Below are 20,864 nucleotides of genomic sequence, written 5' to 3' on the forward strand. Positions count from 1 at the left end.
GCAGCTGAAGATGGTTGGGCCTAGGATACTATCCTGCATGGGTTTAAGTAGGGTGTCCTTTTCAAGGGCCAGTGCAGACCCTATGGGCCAAATGGCCTCCTTCTGCACTGTAAATTCCATGATCTATGATAGCACTGTTGATGATGGAGAGTAGATTGATAGGACGGTAATTGCTCCCTCTCCTGGGTCTGTCTGTCAGTGAGACAGGACATACCCAGGAATGTTGGTTGTCTGTAAGGTACGATTACGTGAGTATGACTATGTCAGGCTGTTGCTTGACTAGTCTGAGATAGCTCTCCCAACTTTGGCGCAAGCCCCAGATGTTCGTGTTAGTAAGGAGGACTTTGCTAGGTCGATAGGGCTGGGTTTGCTCTTGTCGTTTCCGGTGCCTGCGTCAATGCCGGGTGGTCCGTCCAGTTTCATTCCTTTGTTGTCCTTGTACAACTGAGTGGCTTGCTCAGCCATTCCAGAGTCAACCACATTGCTGTGGGTCTGGATTCACATGTAGGCCGGACCATGTAAGGATAGCAGATTTCCTTCCCTAAAGGACATTAGTAAACCAGATGGGTTTTTACGACAATCAGCAATGGTTTCATGCTCATCTTCAGGCTTTTAATTCCAGATACTTTATTGAGTTTAAATTTCACTACCCGCCATGTTGGGATTCGAACCAGGGTCCCAAGATCATTACCTGGACCTCTGAATTACTAGTCCAGCGACAATACCACTACAACACCACCTCCCCTGAAACCTGCCCCTACCCATCATTCAGCTGGGATAGGGAAATGGTAATTGGGGGTTAAACACAAAAGAGTGAGGAATTATTCTCTTACCTATCACCACCACCACAGATATCACATTGGTGGATCTGGCTGGGAGCAAACTGGCTACCCTGTTTGCTTACTGAACATCGGTCAGAACTGTACATGAAGTGGATCAAGATGTTTCTGTGCCATAATTTTCCTGTGAGAACTCTCTGCTGTATCAATTCAGAACCTGGGCAAAAAGAATCTACGCTGATTCTCCAGTGCACGGATGAAACATTAAACTGAGGTCCTGTCTGCTCACTCAATTGGACATAAATGATCCCAACCAACTATTTTGAAGTTCTCCTCTCTGTTCTCGTCAATATTTAATCCCAAACAATATTATTAACATCGTCTATTTGGTCATTTTCACTTTGCTGTTTGTGTGTAAATTGGCTGTTGCATTTCCTACATCACAAAGTGACTTTACTTCAAAAGCCCTTCACCGATTGTAAAGTACCTTAGGACCATCCTGAGGTCATGAAAGAGCTCTTGAGAAATGAAAGTCTTTCTTTTTGATGCGCTACTTGACGTGACACCAAATGTTTAAGATGAGGAAACTAATAGATTAATTTTCTGAATTAGTCAAAATAACATTAGAAAGTCCTGCATTTATATCGCACCTTTCACAATTTCAGTGTGTAACAAAGTGCTTTACAAGCCAACTAAACTATTTTGTAGTTACTGTTGCATTGTAAGAAATGTCAGCCAATATGACTACAGCAAGGACTCACAAACAGCAATGTGATAACAATCGGATAATCTACTTCATTGATGTTGGTTGAGAGACGATTGTTTACCAGGACACTGGGGATCACTCCTTCGCTCTTAGAATTTCATAGTATTTAAAGCACAGATACTGACCATTCAGCCCAAATCGTCAGTGCTGATATTTATGCTCCACATGAGCCTCCTCACACTTTATTTAATCTCGTCCTATCTGAATATCCTTCGATCTCATATACTCCACTTGAGAGGGCAGACTTGACTTCGCTTTAATGCCTTGGCTAAAAGATACCACCGCTGACAGTACAGCTCTCCCTCAGTATGATGCTGCATATGCCAACCTAGATTTTTATGTTCAAGTCTCTGGAGTTGAACTCATAATCTTCTAACTCCGAGACAAGAATGTTACCAACTGAGCTACAGCTGAAATCACCAGCAATGCTACAACTGGCCAGGGTACCACTGTGCAAGGCAGGATGAGAGGTAAGTCAGGGTTCCAGGAAACAGGCAGGATTGGACTTGCCTGTGATGCCTTCCACAGTTGGGTAGCAGCCTACAATCAGTGTCCCGGATCACATGCAGATTACAAAGTGTGCGAAGAACCTTTTGCAATTGGAAAATGTCAAAATTAATTTCTGCTTATATTTGAAAACAAAATGGAGGGAAAGCACCAAAAAGCAAAGAATGTTTAAAATTCATCCTAACCCGAGATTTAGCTAAAAACAAAGTGATTTTGTGCCTTTTGATTCTGAAGTTCTCAGACAGCCACCACTCTGTCAAGTTATTTCAGGCAGCAGCACAAATATCTTGTGCCTATGAAGTCCTCAACCATTAGCACTCACATTTCTGTGGTCTGTGGGCCCCACAGACTCGAGATATTTGTGTTGCTTTCTGAAACGAGTAATGCTGGTGAGGTGGGTGCAATACCCACAATTTGTGTTGCAGATGGGAAGCTGTTCAGAATTAAGTTGTCATCTTGTGCCTTTGGGTATGTGTGTGCGCTTTTTAAAAATATCTTGCAAAGAGCCTGAAGTTAGGCTGTTTCCACAGTATTAATAGTAAACAATTATTTTATGTCAAGATGATGCCCCTATGGTAAATGCAATTCACAATGAATTAAATCCACATAACGCACTGCTCATGAGAATGCTGTTTAGTTCAGATCCACACAAAGCAGCTGGAGAATCGGTATTTTTCACACGCCACAATTATTTGTGGCAGTGAGATTTTCTGAGGCTTTCCAGAAGCATTCACAGTAACATTGATGTGTTGGAATAGTTTTATCCACAGGAGTCCAATGGTAATGGGGTGGGTGGAGGGAGAAGAAATGGGTAGCTAAACTGGGTAGCTGCATTTTGGACAGTGGTAACCAACGTGATTGCCTGCTCACTGGCTAATACACCAATACGAACAGATGCGGAACTGGAAGGTTCACAGCTTAAAAGGGTAATTCTTTAGCTTCCTGTCCGGAGAAGAGGAAATAGTTAAAGCTGTATCGATATCCTAAACTCAGAATATTTCTAAGCCAATTCAGAGGCAGGTTCATAGTCAACCATGTTGATCTGGGAGTAAAGTTTCATATAGGCCAGATTGAGTAAAGAATCTTGTAGGAAAATTTCCTTGGAGGGAATTTTGAACCAGTAATCATGGCCATATTTCCTTTTACTAATGCCACTATTGTATTTTGAGACCCTTTGGTAAACAGAGTTAAAATGCTCAACTTGCCTGCCATTCATGAATTATTCATCCACACCTACTAATTGCATAACCACTAACAGTACCATACCCTTCAGGGCAGGAAACTTGGTGTCCTTACTTGATCTGGCCTATGCATATTTGGCTCGACTACTTCCTTGCGTGTCTGAGCAAGTCTCAGTTATACCAAACTGCCGAACCCCCTGGACTGCAGAGACTCAAGAAGGCAGCCCTTTACCACCTTCTCAGGACAATGAGGGATGGACAATAAATGCTGGCCTTGCCCACACCCTGAGAATTACTATTATATGAAGAGGACTAAGGGTGGTGTGTTCTGCTTTTTTAATGTTACAATTATGTTCTAACACTATTTGTTAGATTTGATTCTGTGCTAATGTGTTGTGTGTAAAAACAAGCCAGCTTGTTGGTTTGCCACTCACCTCAATAGAGGGTTCATCAATCTACTTTCTGGAAAACTGGAGGGACACCTGTGATAGCGCTTGTGAGATTATATCACTCAGGATTCAGAGGGTTTCATTCTCATGAAGTCCCGTGTCACACTATTGTATAAACATCAGACAGTAAAGGTTAACTCCTGATCATAGGGAATGTGGAGTCTGTGAATGGCAATGCTAGAGGCACTGAACCCAAGAGAATTTAATTTATTATTAGTTTACTCAATGTACCTTTGGGAGTGTAGAGATAAATGAGGCTGTAACTTCAGAATGCGTCAATTGTTAGTTCTAAATCAGTGCGATGAAAAGGAATTTCACATTGCGAACTGGTGTACCAGGAAAGAGGCAGAGATGTAAAATTCTGCGAACTCTGAACATTGCTCTCCCCCTTGACCTTTGTCCTTGTGCAACTGGTCTCAGAGACTTAAATGGGGCCATCAGAAAACAGCATGTGCTTTCCACATCTCCAGAGGCTGTTCTTGAAACCTAGGAGAAATTCAATACCTGACACTTTGGGGGTGTAACAGTTTCCTCTTTTATATACCAGTGTGCCTGTGGTGACAAGTGTACCGAGTGTGACTGATGGCACAATATCAATATAGAAGTGCCCAAGTCACCTCTCTAAAGTTATGATGCAACATTAATTTGTGCTGATTTTAACCTATTGGAGTTTAGACTGCCCTCCAAAGTTGCTCACCCTCAGCTCAGAGTCCAAGCAGGTGTACTTGATTCCCGCACTGTGCATTTACCCACAGAATCTGTATGGATACCAAGCAACAAATGGGTGGAGGATTGTAATCCAAGACTACATGTAGCATCTACGTACATACTGCAATACAATGATATATTAAAATACAATTGCATTAGTTGAAAATCTCATGTGACATTGGTAAGGTGAGTCAGCGAATATGATATTGATCACAATATTTCAAACAAAGTGTTACAGGAAGCACAACATAGGGTGTGTTGGATATGAAAAAGGCCTTAAATATATCTCAGATGGATAATATATAATTGACCATGCATGAGATCATTACCTAGATGTACAATTCAGGAAAGTTTATCAGATATTGTATTTTCTAATAATAATCTTTGTCACAAGTAGGCTTACATTAACACTGCAATGAAGTTACTGTGAAAAGCCCCTCGTCGCCACACTCTGGCGCCTGTTCGGTTCATGGAGGGAGAAGTCAGAATGTCCAATTCACCTAACAGCACGTCTTTCGGGATTTGTGGGAGGAAACCGGAGCACCCGGTAGAAACCAGACATGGGGAGAACATGCAGACTCCGCACAGACAGTGACCGAAGCAGGGAATCGAATCTGGGACCCTGGAGCTGTGAAGCAACAGTACTAACCACTGTGCTATCGTGCCGTCATCTCTTATATATTTCTTGTATAAATTCAATAACCATTTTAAAAATTAAAAATGTATTGTGTGATGCAGAGGCAGACCTGAATATAATAACTAGCTCCCTTGTAATCTATTCCACCTCCAGTTTAACAGATGCATCACATCTCAACTCATCAAATGGTTCAGCAACTTTCGAGAGTTTTACTACATCCAGATGGAGAAGTTTGCCCGACAGGCAGTCAACGATGGCACAACCAACCCTAATGACCTTAAAGTCACGAGAGACTCTGAACTTTACCGTGCACTCAATGTGCACTACAACAAAGCCAATGATTTTCAGGTCAGTCATTTGCATCCCACTTTGAAGATATCTGTGTATATTTATATTTATTTGAAGATTGCGTTACATTCTACTGGCTCAAGTTCACTATCACACAATGCATTTACCCACAGAGCCATCATAGAAACCCAGTAACTCATTGGTAAAGGATGATAATTTTATTAACAAGGTTACTTGATGCCTCAGCAAAGGAACAGGCCATTTGGCTTTAGCTTTTCACTAATGCTTCCCCATATGGCTGCAATCCCACTCCCCTCTTCATTCGCTTCATCCTTATTTTCAAGCAACTATCTAACCCTCTCTTTGAAGAACCTGAGGATTCTGTATCAATGAATATCTGGCCGAACGGACTTCCAATTTCTAATCCAGTTTAGTGCAAGAACTTTTTTTCTTTTTCATCTCTTTTATGATTACGTTAAATATGTTACCATCACCCCAACCAGTAGAAACCAGTTATCACTATTGACCTTATTATAACCTCTAATAATCCGGAGAATATTTATTCGGCCACTGAATTAATCTTCTAACCTGGTAAATTCTCCATCACTGTGGCCACGCCTCCCTGGTAATCTGGTGAGTCTGCCCTGCACCTTTTTTTATTAAACCAACCTAAAATGACATGGTGGAGGTCTTGTGGTGTAGTGGTAGTGTCCCTACCTGTGGATCAGAAGCTCTAGGGTCAAGACCCCCTTCAGGACTTAATAGCCACAGAAGATGTGTTCATAACATGGCTAACAGGTTGATTTTCAGCTTGCAAATGCTTCCAATACCTCTGGTGCCAGGTAGTTAAGAGCACAGTTTGGTCAGTCTCCAGCAAGCATACAGCATTGGTTTAACAATGGCACTTTGTATGATTTCCAACTCCTTTTCTTCTCTTCTCCTCTCTCTTTCCCACCCCCCCGCCCCCCCCAACGGCAGGCAAACGGCAAAGTTTTCGCTCCACCCCTCCTCTCCACTTTTCAAGTCAAGTGTCCAATTGCAAGGCATCCCTCCTCCCCCGAATCTTATTGTCCATTGCTAGACTTGCGTTTGTTGTGCTTCTCTCTGGTATCAGGCCTGTGCAAGGTAACTCACTCACTATGATGTACTCATCAAGCAAGTGTGGGAATCGGAAGTCACGCGATCACACTAAAACAACTGGGGATTAAGTGATGTACACGCCTGAGTGAGGCTGAAATCTGGGTTGGCGCAGGATGCTGAGAAATGATTCTGTGCATTCTTACAGTGGGAAGATTACAAGCAGAGATTAGCAGTGTTTGCTTTTAACTCAACGCTAAGACATTCCATTCCCAGGCACTGCTTTGTAAAAAACAGAGACTGGGTATAAAACTGGACTTCATAGCACCAATTGTTTGGACACTGCGCTTGGGGGCTAAAATGGCATCTCATGAGCATGCACACACTTTGCCGTGTATCATGCTGGGTGACATCTTGGTGAGGGGTTTAGTGTGGTGCTACAATGCAGAGCACGCAGATCATGAAATCAGTGAGCGTGCAATGCTGATTTGACACCAGCTGTGCCATTTTGAGCTCAATACACCAGCCAACATAATCTCTGAACTTTGCACAGCTATGGGTGAATTAAGTAGCAGGAGGACTTCCCCACCGCTCCTGTTTAAAGAGATCATCAACTATATGCATAATTACTAGTGGATTTATTCTAACTGGTGCTACAATTGTTTGTGTTTGGCAATCTCTATAGTTCTTTGAAATTATAATCATCTACAGGGAGTTGTGTGGCAGGTGCTGATGGGCTTTTTCCTGACTACAAGGCTCATGTGCAAACCATTGTTCTGAGACATGGGTTCAGTAGTCAGCATTTCTTTTGGAATATAACATGACATGGAGAATGACAGAAACCGCACAGATTGGGACAAGCTGCTGGAAGGTGGAGGTGGTGGTGGAGGGGTTGGTGGGAAGAAGGGTTCTCAGCAGGAGGCAAATATCGGTTAGGGTGTGCAGGGAGGAATTCTCCACCTGAACCTAAGTGAGGAACAATGTGTGAGACACTAAAACATTAAGAAAGATGTCGTCACTAAAATTTGCCACAACTGCAGCCTCTGGGCGCAGTGAGGACAGCACTGCCAGTGGCTGGGATGTCCGTGGGTTGGAACTGGAGATATTTGTAACACCTTGCAGTCTGTTGTCCACTGTTCTGTAAGGGAAGTCACGGAGGCTCTGTTGAAGGAGCACTAATTACATTTAACGACACGTGGCAGCTGCAGCTCAGTAAGTAGCACTCTCACCTCGGAATCAGAAAATTGTGGGTTCAAGTCCCACCCTAGGGTCTTGACCACAAAAATGTGGCTGACACTCCAATGCAATACTGAGGGAGTGCCGTATTGTCGACAATGCCTATGAGCATGAAACCAAGTCTGTCTGCTCTCAGATAAATGTAAAAGATCTTTGGACACTGTTCTGAAGAAGAGCAGGGGAGTTTTCCTACACCATATTTATCTCTTAATCAACATCACAAATACAGATTACCTCATTATCATCACATTTCATTTTGTGAGAGCTTGCAGAGCAGTAAGCTGACCCTACCGGACATCAATCTGTGCTTCAACTACAGTCCTCAGGTATTGACTGGTTGGTGCTTGGGGAAGCTGAGACATCAGCCATCAGATGTTGTATCATGGCTGGGTCCGCAAGGTGTGAATGGAGTTAGCCACCACTAGATGCTGGAAAGGATGGGCCCAAAGGTCTGCGCAAAGCCTTGTACCAAGTTGGTGCTCACTATCTCCACGTTCCTTAACACTGAAGGGGTGGGCAGCATAGTCACCCAGTGGTTAGCACTACTGCCTCACGGAGCCGAGGTCCCAGGTTCGATCCCGGCCCCGGGTCACTGTCCATGTGGAGTTTGCACATTCTCCCCATGTTTGCGTGGGTTTCACCTCCACAACCCAAAGATGTGCAGGCTAGGTGGATTGGCCATGCTAAATTGCCCCCTAAATGGAAAAAATTAATTGGGTACTCTAAATGTATTATTTAATAAACACTGAAGGGCCGCCACGGTGGCGCAGTGGTTAGCAATGTTGCCTCAAGGCGTGAAGACCCATGTTCGATCCCGGCCCCGGGTGACTCTCAGTATGGAATTTGCACATTCTCCCCATGTCTGCGTGGTCCCCCCCCCCCCCCCCCCCCCGCCCCCCCGCTCCACTCTGACCCAAAGATGTGCAGGCTGGGTGGATTAGCCATGTTAAATTGCCCCCTAAATGGAAAAAAAAATAGAATTGGGCACTTTAAATATATTTTTAAAAAACACCACAGACCTACCTTTCTCCTTTCAGATGCAGGCTTTTGGGAGGTTGCACAAAGAACCAATCATTTTTTTGTGCATAACCCGTCAGCCTGCTTCTGTAGTCTGCCCCATCAATTCTCTCACCTGAACCTTTTGCAGCAGAACCTGCAAAAGGTTCTGCTGCAAATAGGGCAGCACGGTAGCCTTGTGGATAGCACAATTGCTTCACAGCTCCAGGGTCCCAGGTTCGATTCCGGCTTGGGTCACTGTCTGTGCGGAGTCTGCACATCCTCCCAGTGTGTGCGTGGGTTTCCTCCGGGTGCTCCGGTTTCCTCCCACAGTCCAAAGATGTGCAGGTTAGGTGGATTGGCCATGATAAATTGCCCTTAGTGTCCAAAATTGCCCTTAGTGTTGGGTTGGGTTATGGGGATAGGGTGGAGGTGTTGACCTTGGGTAGGGTGCTCTTTCCAAGAGCCGGTGCAGACTCGATGGGCCGAATGGCCTCCTTCTGCACTGTAAATTCTATGAAAACCTGCACACTGTCATGTGAGAGTACCTTTTAGAAATGGGTGTTTAAGAAATTACCTTTAAGAAATGGTTGTTTATCAGTGATGTCAGAGTGTGGGGGGAGCTGGGCTGTCTGCCAGCTTTTTACTTTCATTTTAGGCTGTTTGCTGCAGGGTGTGTTTTAGTTTCATTTTCAGTGTTGGAGCTGAAGCCAGACACAGCAGGTGTATTGTTGATCTCTCTGCCATCAAAAGACCAACTCTTGATCATTTGGTGAATTCAGAATTATAAATGTTCTCAGTAGTGAATGTAAACCTTCTGTTGAAAGGTGTTTCTTTTGTCTTCTGGATGTTGTTTGGGAAGTTATAAAGGATTACTTAGTGTTGTATTCTTCGGGGGTTGTATTTGAATTGATGGTTGCTAAGATGTTCACTATGTTTTAAAAAGGTCAACTTGAGTTCATAGAATAAACATTGTTTTGCTTTAAAAAATACTTTTCCATTTCTGCTGTACCACACCTGTAGAGTGGGCCATGTGCTCCCCATACCACAATCTATTAAAAGTTGTGGGTCAGGTGAACTTCATTTGGGGTTCTCTAAACCCTGGCCCATAACAAATTGGGGGCTCAAGGGGGATAAAAGTCTATCTATTGGATTGGCTTAGTGAACTTAAAGACAGTGAGGGGTGAGCATATTGTGGTTGCTTTTCAGGTGTGGTGTTCTAGTTTAAGTGGGGAGTGTGTTGCGGACAATGGCTCTTTCAGAGGCTCTGAAGTTTTTGGGGGTGGAAACGGTCACACGCAGTGCCTTATGGACAGAGACTAAAAGCAGACTGTTAGATTTGGCAAAAACATTGCAGTTAACATTACCTGACAAAATGCAAAAAGCTGAGGTAATTATGGCGGTGGCTAAACATTTAAAGTTGCCTGAGATACAGTTTTACTCATTGGAAATGGCAAAAATTCCAGTTGCAATTTAAACAAATGGAACATGAGAAAGAATTAAAGCAACTTGAATACGAAAGAGATAGAGAGGAAAAAGAAAAGGAGAGAGAAGAAAGGAGAAAATAAATAATAGCCCTAGCAGAACAAAAGGAGATACAGATCAGGGAAAAAGATAAAGCGAGAGAGTTTGAACTTCAGAAAATGGCCATGAAACATGAGTCAGGTAAAATTGGCAGTTGTAAAGGGAAACGTACAGTTGGATGATAGGGATGAGGATAGTGAGAAAGAGCGTCAAAGTTGAAGGCTTGGTGGGGACCTATTTAAATATGTCCAAGCATTGCCAAGGTTTGACGAGAAGGAGGTGGAAGCCTTTTTCATTTCATTTGAGAAGGTGGCTAAACAAATGAAATGGCCACAGGACATGTGGGTATTACTGATTCAAACACAGCTGGTAGGTAGGGCTAGTGAAGTGTTTGCATCACAACAGCAGGAGGTATCTGGGACGTATGAGGAGGTGAAAAAATCCATCTTAGGTACATATGAATTAGTGCCTGAAGCCGACAGACAAAGCTTTAGAAATTTAAGGAAAGAATTTGGTCAAACATACATGGAGTTTGAAAGGCTCAAACAGAGTAATTTTGATAGGTGGATAAGGGCTTTGAAAATAGACCAAACGTATGAGGCTCTCAGCGAAATTATGTGCTTGGAGGAGTTTAAAAATACAATTCCTGATGTAGTGAGAACTCATGTGGAAGAGCAGAGGGTTAAAACTGCGAGGTTAGCAGCAGAAATGGCAGATTATGAATTAGTTCATAAATCAAAGCTTGCTTTCCGACATCAGTTTCAGCCTGTGAGGGATAGAAACTGGGGTCATGAGAAATACTCAAGTGGTAAAAGTAAAGGTGATCTGATGGGAGATAATAAGGAGAGTGTACCTCCGATTTAAAAAAAAAAAAATTTAAAAAATCTAGGAGGGTGGAAGAGATATGAAAAGTTTCAAATGTTTTCACTGTAATAAACAAGGCCATGTAAAGTCACAATGTTGGTGGTTGAAGAAAAGCACTGGGAAGGCTGATGTGGTAAAACAGGATAAGACAGTGGGGTTTATTAAAGTGGTAAAGGAAAGCCCAAGTGAAGCGAAGGAGGTACAAAAGATTGTACAGCCTGATCAAGAGGTGATTGATAGGAAGGTGCCAGATCTCTTTAAAGAATTTAATTGTGTGGGTAAAGTTTACTCCTGTGTATCAGGGGGAGCAGGTAGTCACAATTTTGAGATACGGGAGCTAGTCAATCTTTAATGGTAAGAGATGAGGAGTTAGGTAGTTTGAGCAGAATGTTGCCAGAAAAGGTGGTAATATGTGGAATTCAGGGTGAGAGGAGTAGTGTTCCATTACATAAGGTAAGGGTGGAAAGTCCAGTGAAGAGTGGTGAAGTGGTAGGAGGAGTAATAGAGAAACTATCTTGTCCAGGAATACAGTTTATCTTGGGTAATGATATAGCTGGATCGCAGGTGGGAGTGATGCCTACTGTGGTTGATAAGCCAGTGGAAGATCAGACAACTGAAGTGTTGAAGGACGAATATCCTGGCATTTTTCCAGATTGTGTAGTAACAAGGTCGCAAAGTCACAGGTTAAGACAAGAGGAGAAATCAGAGAATGAAGATAAAGGTGAAGTGCAATTATCAGAAACGATTTTTGATCAGATGGTTGGAAAATAACAGATGGAGGATGAGGCAGATATTTTTAGTTCAGGAAAATTGGCGGAGTTACAACAGAAAGATGTAAAAATAAAACGGATATATCCGAAAGCATACACGGAAGAGGAATCTGCGTGTATACCAGAGTGTTATTATCATAAGTGATGTCTTGATGAGAAAATGGAGACCGTTACATATGCAGGCGGATGAAAAGTGGGCAGAAGTTCATCAAGTGGCTGGCACTGTGGCTTCAGAGCTCCAGGGTCCCAGGTTCGATTCCCTGCTGGATCATGGTCTGTTGGAGTCTGCACGTTCTCCCCGTGTCTGCGTGGGTTTCCTCCGGGTGCTCCGGTTTCCTCCCACAGTCCAAAGACGTGCAGGTTAGGTGGATTGGCCATGATAAATTGCCCTTAGTGACCAAAAAGGTTAGGTTGGGTTATGGGGATAGGGTGGAGGTGAGGGCTTAAGTGGGTCGGTGCAGACTCGATGGGCCGACTGGCCTCCTTCTGCAATGTATGTTCTATGGCCCACCCCAACGTCATCCGTCCATACTTAAAATGGTAGCCCGGCTGCAAAGGCCTTTCTTTAATTTTACATTTAAAAAGTGCTGGAAAGGTGGTGCGTCCATTCTGAGGTGCCAACTCCCTTTATTACCTGAGCCATCCAGCAGCTGCCTTCATCTCTCTTTCTGCACTGTTTCTCAAGACTGATTCATTTCCTACACAACTCCTGGCACTTGCAGCAACCACATGTGTTTTCCTATACAAGGATGAGGCAAGTTTTAAATGGTGCTAAGGTTTTATGATTTTGACTCCCCTTCAGAAGCATGTAGCCAATCAACAATTCAACACTTGCTGCAAGCAGAAATCTTTCAAACAATCAGACAGCCTCATTTCAATCAATGGGCATGGGTTAATTGCACCTCACAATCAACATGCCCATTTTTGGGCTATTCAATTCAATCCCCAATAACACTTCAAGCAATTAATGTGTTGGAACTTTGAAAGGGGATTAAGCTATTGAGTTGGATGATCAGCCATGATCATAATGAATGGTGGAGCAGGCGCGAAGGGCTGAATGGCCTCGGTGCTCCTATTTGCTATGTTTTTGTGACCTGGTGAGAGTGGGGATGACACAGTAGAGATTTGGCAACCTTACATCCAGCAGATGTGTAATCAAAACTGCTGGGGATATAAAGAAGATCAGTTGACAGTCCAGTAGGTTAACGTTCCGGGTGGAATCTTTAATCATCAGTATGGATGTTATCCAGGGTGATGTCAGACACTTTAGTTAGTCTTTCTCTTTCAGAGGCTGACTTGTTACATATTTCCAGTATTTAATTGTTTTGTTCAGATTGTTAGCATTTGCATTGGGATGCATTCTGTGAAAGAGCGCCTGTTGGCAAAGAATATTGGATCTATGGTTTGATGTTGAGATACTGATTTGTGTCACACCCAAACTATCTTGTTTTACCTGCCCACATGCACCTCCCTGCACAGAGAGTGAGACGAGAGGCTTAATTATGACGCTGCCATGAAATATCTACTGCTCAGTGGCTGGATGTCGAGAAATAGTGGGCCTATTTGCTGCACTGGCTCTCAACGTGCAAACACAGATTGAGATATGGGAGGGGAGAAACATTTAGCAATCCAGCTTAAAAAAATCACTGGCTGAATAATATGGGGCGAGAACGGTTGGTTCGAACCCCCCCCACACACACACAATAACCCCAGAAGTAGAGTCAACATGGAGATGACGTGCTGCACATCACCTCTTCCCACAACCATAATGCAATGCAGGGTGGCGAAACAAAGGCCAAGTGGGACTTCTGCCCCTCGATGGGGAGAAAGTCCTACCTTCTGGAACTGCCAGCCAATCCGATTGGTTGATAGTTCCATCAGCTCAGACCGCGTCAATGGCAGCTGCTGGGACTGCAGGAAAAGGCAGCCCCTGGATCCCTGGAGCAAACCAGTCTACAGAAGGGGCATATGGACTCGAAACGTTAACTCTCTTTCTCTCACAGATGCTGTTAGATCTGCTGGGATTACCCAGCATTTTCTGTTTTTATTTCAGATTTCCAGCATCCGCAGTATTTTGCTTTTATTATCGGGGTCAATTGGCTTGGTAACAAGGCTGATTGACATTTGATTACTTATTTGAATGTGGTGGGTAGGCTGCCGATTTTGGAGTTATTTTGGGGGGTATTATAGGGGTTAGTTTGGGTGGGCGGGTAGGTGGAGTGGGCACCTGTCCTATTTGACCCGCTCCCCTCCCAAATACAGCCCCACTTTTCCATCATAATTTCCAAATCACCGTCGCCAATCGTAGCCCTGTTCTCTGCAACATCGAAACAGACCTCTCTGGCATCAGTCACTGGATAGTGACTGGGAGCAGAAACATTTGCTGATTTTGTTCCTCCCCATCTTCTTAGCTCAACAAACTAACAGCAACAACACCTTACATTTCTATAATGCCTTTGACAGAGCAAAATGTCCAACGGTGTTCCATAGGATGGCTATCAAGATTTGACCCTGAGCTACATAAGAAAATATCGGGTTAAAAGCTTGGTCAAAGAATTGGGTTTTGAGGGGCATCTGAAAGGAAGCGACATAAACATGTGAAGAGGTTTAGGAAAGGAATTCTAAAGCTTAGGGCTCAGGAAGCTGGAGTCATGTCCACTAATGGTGGGGATAAAAATTGGGGTTGTTCAAGTGACCAGGCTTGGTAGTGATCTCGGAGGCTTGTAGATCAGATGGAGTTTCAACGTTATTAATCTGGATTTAAGATGTGGGTGAAAAATTGAGAAATCAAGATGTTGATAGGCCGGGAGCAAACACTGGACAGCAATCACAGGGGTATTGGGTGAGTGGGACCTGCTGCGGTACAGGCAGCGGAGTTTTGGATGAGCTCAAGTTAATGGAGAATGGCAGAGAGGAAGGACACATTTTAGCACCTTTTAATGCTATTCCATCTATCTTTGCTTAGGCTGAGGATCAGTCCTGTGACCTTCTTGAATATTGTGGTGTAGGACTGCACTGGGTAACACTCTACGAACCATTGAGAGCCGAGAGGGAGATAAACATAGGAATTAGGAGGACAAGTGGGCAATTCAGCCTTTGAAGCCTGCTCTGCCATTCAATCAGATCTTGGCTGATCTCTTCCTGGTCTCAAATCCACCTCCCCAACTGTTGCCCATATCCCGTTAACCCGTTTTAAATCCAAAATATAACTATCTCTTTCTTGAAATCATTTAATGATTCTGATTCCACCGCACTATGGGGCAGTGAGTTCCACAAACTCACCACCTTTGGGGAGAAGTAGTTTCCTTCTCATCCCAGTTCTAAATCTATTGCCTTTCAATCTATATCCGTGGCCTCTCATTCTACATTTCCTCAGAGGGGAAATAAAGAAATTATCTAATAAATGAAAGGGGGTTGAAGACACATTCTATTCCACATTTTGCTGGCAGGAAAGTGGCTGTTGTTTTGTAGGGTTCACTGTAACTGACTGAATCATCACACTTGCATTTGCTATTCTTTTTTTTTTCTTCCCTCAGATTCCCAAGCAGTTTTTGGACGTTGCGGAGGTGACACTTCGAGAATTTTTTAATGCAATCTATTCCGGGAAAGACTCGGACCCTTCCTGGAAGAAAAGCATTTATAAGGTGATCTGTAAACTGGACAGCGAGGTCCCAGAGGCATTTAATTCTCAGGGGAGCCTGCAAGATGCCCTGTACAATTAAGATTATGGGCTGCACCAGCCTCTGGCGCTGAAAGAGCGAGGGGGGCAACAATCTGCAGCACGTGCACGTTCTGATACTGGGCGACAATTGGAACCTTCAGGATTGAGATCAATAGATTTTTCTTAAGGGTACCAGGGGTGTGAGTAATGGCAGGTGAAGGAGTTGAAGTACATGTCAGCCATGATCAAATTGGAATGGTGAAGCAGACACAAGGGGTTGAATGGCCTGCTATTGCTATGTTCAAAGGTACAATAGTGGGTTCCATTGCCTCTCACCCACTGCGTCATTTAACCTTTTGCATGTTGAAGATTACATCAATTGGAATTCCTCTTCTTACATGGGATGAGAATTCCTGGTTGTGGAGAGAATAATTTAGTGGCCTCATTCAGGACGGACATTGTAAATATGAACCTGCCACAGTTGATAATGATTAACATTGGCAACCTCTTTGCTAAAGAAAATGCAATCCTTTTGTTGGAGGGTGCTATGCCCTCAAGAATTGGCGTACGGTACCACAAAATGGAAGGACATCAACTCAAAGCCCATCCCACTGCTTTCCAAATCGAAGCCCTGCTGAGTAAGATTGGAGGGGGGCAAGAAATTCAACATGAATATCATGATCAACCAAAGGGGGAGCTCCAGAAGTCTTGAAGCAGGTTGCCTATTCACCAAACTCTGTGGTCCAGAAACTGGAGGCCAAGCAGGGGCTCTCCAGACACAAAGGGAGGAAATCCAAGGTTACATGCCTTTTCAGCAGTGGCTAGGCAAGCGGTCTTATGACTCAATAGGTAGTGCACCTCCCCCACCCCTGAGTCAGAAGCTCTAGGTTCAAGTCACACTCCAGAACTTGATGACCATGGAAGAAGCGTTCATGATTCAGTTCAACAGGAGGATAATTAACCTGCTAAACCTTCCGACACTTCTCCTCAAAGGGAAAAAAAATGATGTGTGAAGATATAAAACAAGAGAGAGGGTAGAGAAATATTCTCAGCAATATTAATAGTTTTAAAAAGTGATGTTGTAAAAATATAGCAAAGTAAGACTCGGAGGACAAACTTTCCCGGTAGGGATGGAACAATCATAGCTGAGTTTGATATTAAACCCCTAGCTCCCACTGTACCACTCTTATCTGCAACTTCATGGCATGTTATAGAGCTGGTTAGACAAAAGGGGGTGAACATGTTCTTGACCAACTTCTTACAAAGAAATCTGCATCATTGATGTCAGGAAATAGCGTGCATCATGCATGGGATTTTCTGATTGCACTGGCTGTAATCATGTTGGCTGTTGGCTGCACTGGGTGTTGGAGAATGTAATCAGAGGTGTTCAGCCACATACTGCCTCATCAAACTCCCTGAAGGAACATTGCACTTTGATGGACCGCTTTTGACATTTACTTCTCGATTTCTGTTGTTATTGCTGGGAAGTAAGATTCATTACTTAAATTGATTAGATGCAGATAGATTGTGGCACATGATCAACCACTTCTGGCTCTCGCTCGTTTGATGGCACGAGAGGTCAAAAGGCAGAGGCATCATTTTTTGCTTGTTTACTTTTTCTGTTAAAATGTCTCAGCTGCATTTTCGTTACATAATGAAGATTTTCTGTATGCATTTTGTGTAGCAAAATTTAAAACTTATTCTTTATTATATAGAATTTTATAGCACAAACAGGCCATTCAACTCGCCGTTCCTGCTTTAATTTCTTCACAATTGACGGCCATATCTTCATCCACCTGGGTCCTACAGGGGTGGCACGGTGACACAGTGGGTAGCACTGCTGCCTCACAGCACCAGGGACCCAGGTTCGATTCCAGCCTTGGGACACTGTCCGTGTGGAGTTTGCACATTCTCCCCGTGTCTCCGGGTGCTCCGGTTTCCTCCCACAGTCGAAAGATGTGGGTTAGGTGGACTGGCCATGCTAAATTGCCCCTTAGTGGCCAGGGATGTGCAGGTTAGGTTATATGGTGATGGGGATACAGTAGAGTGTTCATTCGAAAGATCGGTGCAGACTCGAAGGGACAAAATGCCTCCTTCTGCACTGTACGGATTCTATGATTCTCTACTTTTCTCTCCTGGGTTAAGGCGCTCCTTAAAACCTAACTCTTTGATCACGCTTTTGGTCACCTGCACTAACATCTTCTTCTGTGGCTTGGCGTTGTTGTTTGACAAGGCTCCTATGAGGCACCTTGGGATGGTTTACGATGTTAAAGGCGCTGTACAAGTACAAATGATCATTATGTTTATGTTCCACACGAGCTAAAGGAAGCTCTATTCATCTCAGCAAATAAACCTATCCATCTATATCTTTCTTCTTCATGTATCTAGCTTTCTCTTCAATTTATCCTATCATTCCTCTCAACTACTCTACAAGGTAACAAGTTCTACATAGTCACCACTTAAGAAATTTCACCCGAATTCCTTATTGGATTTATTATTTACTTTATAAACACACAACATTTTCACTTGAAGAATGAAAAGGAGATCTCTTTTGTCCTCTCTGACCACCCCTACCCCCTTTCAACTCAGTACCATCCCCAAGCTCACAAAGTTTACTTGGAGTATTTGCAAATTTGTTGTTTGTGACCTGCCCACCATCTGCAAATTTCATGGTATCGCTTCGTTGAAATGATTGGAGCATGCAACCCAGAGAGGCCCACCTTGTCGGCTGGCTGCACACTCAACAGGAGGATACTATGTGCTCCAGCTAGATTTCTACTCTATCCATCTGAAAGTGACTGTGTATTGGATAACAGAATGCTGTTGCAGATTTATATTTGTGGAATATTGTGCAAGGAATATGGAGCACCAGGCCAGGGACAGGTCTCTCAAGTTCACACACATGGTCCATGAGCCATTAGAGAATAGGACAGAAGAAGAGATACCAAGTTTCCTTGGGGAACCAGGTGGCCCTTGGCAGACCATCCAAAGGGAATGAGAGCAAGTAACAAAGGAGGTCAAAGCCTGGTGTCTGACCGTGAGGACCAGTGCCAAAAGAAGTTTAGTGAATGCATCTTGATCAAACCACCTGGTCTCATGTTACACATTTGGGCAGCACGGTAGCATTGTGGATAGCACAATTGCTTCACAGCTCCAGGGTCCCAGGTTCGATTCCGGCTTGGGCCACTGTCTGTGCGGAGTCTGCACATCCGCCCCGTGTGTGTGTGGGTTTCCTCCGGGTGCTCTGGTTTCCTCCCTCAGCCCAAAAGATGTGCAGGTTAGGTGGATTGGCCATGATAAATTGCCCTTAGTGTTGGGTGGGGTTACTGGGTTATGGGGATCGGGTGGAGGTGTTGACCTTTGGTAGGGTGCTCTTTCCAAGAGCCGGTGCAGACCCGATGGGCCGAATGGCCTCCTTCTGCACTGTAAATTCTATGGTAATCTATGACATTGCACCAGACCCCCATTACTAACACTCACTAACACTCCAGACGCACACCTAACATCCACATTCTACATCATACCCACACACACATCCACCAATGATGCTACCCTCACACCTACGTGTTGCTGCCTCCACATAACTATTCAGCTATGGCAGTTCCATCACCCAAACATTAACATTCTATCCTTCAAGGACAAGGTTGCCCATAACAGTAAGGCATTGCTCCATCCATTGAGCCTGAGAAAATGGTGCTGCAAATTATAAGTCCAGTTGTGACACAGTGTATGACACCTGACAATACTGAGGCCATCGAGGGTGATGGTAAGTTACTGCTTAAACCCCTTCTTGACTTCCTCCTTACCATCATTCTGATCTCTGGCAGCAGATGGTATTTTTTCCAATTCGGGGCAATTTAGCATGGCCAATCCACCTAACCTGCACATCTTTGGGTTGTGGGGGCGAAACCAACGCAGACACGGAGAGAATGTGCAAACTCTACACCGACAGTGACCCGGAGCTGGATCGAACCCGGGTCCTCAGCGCCATAGGCAGCAGTGCTAACCACTGGGCCACCGTGCTGCCCTGCAACCATTATCATAAACATTAATTTCTTTCACCAGATGCACACATGTGACAGCAATGTGTATTATCTACAGTGTAAAGCAACAGCGCACTAAGGCTCCTTTGATTTAAAAAAAATAAATTTAGAGTACCCAATTCATGTTTTCCAATTAAGGGGCAATTTAGTCTGGCCAATCCACCTACCCTGCACATCTTTGGGTGATGGGGATGAAACCCATACAGAAAGGGGGAGAATGTGCATACTCCACACAGACAATGACCCAGAGCCAGGATCAAACCTGGGACCTCGGCGCCGCGAGGCAGCAATGCTAAGCACTGCGCCACCGTGCTGCCCTCTGAGATTCCTTTGAGAGCACCTTTTAACTTGCCTAGAAAATTAAGGGAAAACAACCACCTACGCATTCCCATCAAACTTGGAAACATATTGCCATTCCTTTAGTTGCTGGATCAAAAAAACTGGAGTGACCTTCCTAATAGTAGTGTGATTGTACCTCCAACACAAGGACTGCAGTGGTTCAAAGGTGGCTTACCACCACCTTCTCAAGGGCAATTATGGATGGGCAATAAATGCTGGCCTCGCCAGTGATGCCCAGATCCCATGAAAAAAAACAACTTTGGATTTAAGTTAGATGCAACTCCTTAGATTTATTAGACATATTTATTCTTTTGGTTTGCAAACTACTGTTGCTTTACTCTCGTGAGCTGACGGTTGTGGGAGAGCTGCACCTTGAAATTGAGTGAGCACGTAATAATTTCATGATTTACATCTCATACTAGGAACAGTTAACAAATTCCTTAAATAAAAGTCAGGGGAGGTCAGATTCAAGGAATTACAATACGATAGGAAATCATAAATATTTGACTTTGATTATTTGTACCTGGCTGGTCACTGAGGTTTATTTTTTCTATATACACACAGCACCAAGTTAACCTCCCTCTCCAAAATGCTTGTGTTTTTTACATGGCTATTTTGTATTTTTAAACGTGCCTTGAGTGAATTTACCTTTTTGCAGCTAGTAAGTCAATGTACAGATGAATTTGGAGTACCAAGCAAAAATAAAGTGAATTTAACCAAACTCCTCATCTTGTTGTCCTTTGCTTACTGTTGGGGGATATTATTTTTGTTGATTATCTGGATATTATTTTTGTTGATTATCTATCTGAAAGAGGAATGGTGAGCCAATTGCTTTGATTTTATCTGAAAGAGGTGTACATAATTTGATCACTGGGGCTGGTTTATAGGGGCTGGTTTAGCACGGCGCTAAATCGCTGGCTTTGAAAGCAGACCAAGGCAGGCCAGCAGCACGGTTCAATTCCCGTCCCGGCCTCCCCGAACAGGCGCCGGAATGTGGCGACTAGGGGCTTTTCACAGTAACTTCATTTGAAGCCTACTT

At 43.8% G+C, this 20,864-nt stretch overlaps 1 protein-coding gene across 1 annotated transcript in view; it reads left to right on the forward strand.

Annotated features, from left to right (window-relative positions):
• Positions 1-20,536, forward strand: part of prox2 (prospero homeobox 2) — a 38,625-nt gene extending 18,089 nt beyond the window's left edge. The window contains exons 3-4 of the mRNA XM_072493185.1: positions 5,181-5,375; positions 15,319-20,536. Of these exons, the coding sequence (XP_072349286.1) occupies positions 5,181-5,375; positions 15,319-15,504 (381 nt within the window). The 3' untranslated portion in view covers positions 15,505-20,536. The remainder of the gene's footprint in view (positions 1-5,180; positions 5,376-15,318) is intronic.
• The last annotated feature ends 328 nt before the right edge of the window (positions 20,537-20,864 follow it).

Source organism: Scyliorhinus torazame, chromosome 2 (genome assembly GCF_047496885.1).
Source record: "Scyliorhinus torazame isolate Kashiwa2021f chromosome 2, sScyTor2.1, whole genome shotgun sequence".
NCBI classification, from domain to species: domain Eukaryota; kingdom Metazoa; phylum Chordata; class Chondrichthyes; order Carcharhiniformes; family Scyliorhinidae; genus Scyliorhinus; species Scyliorhinus torazame.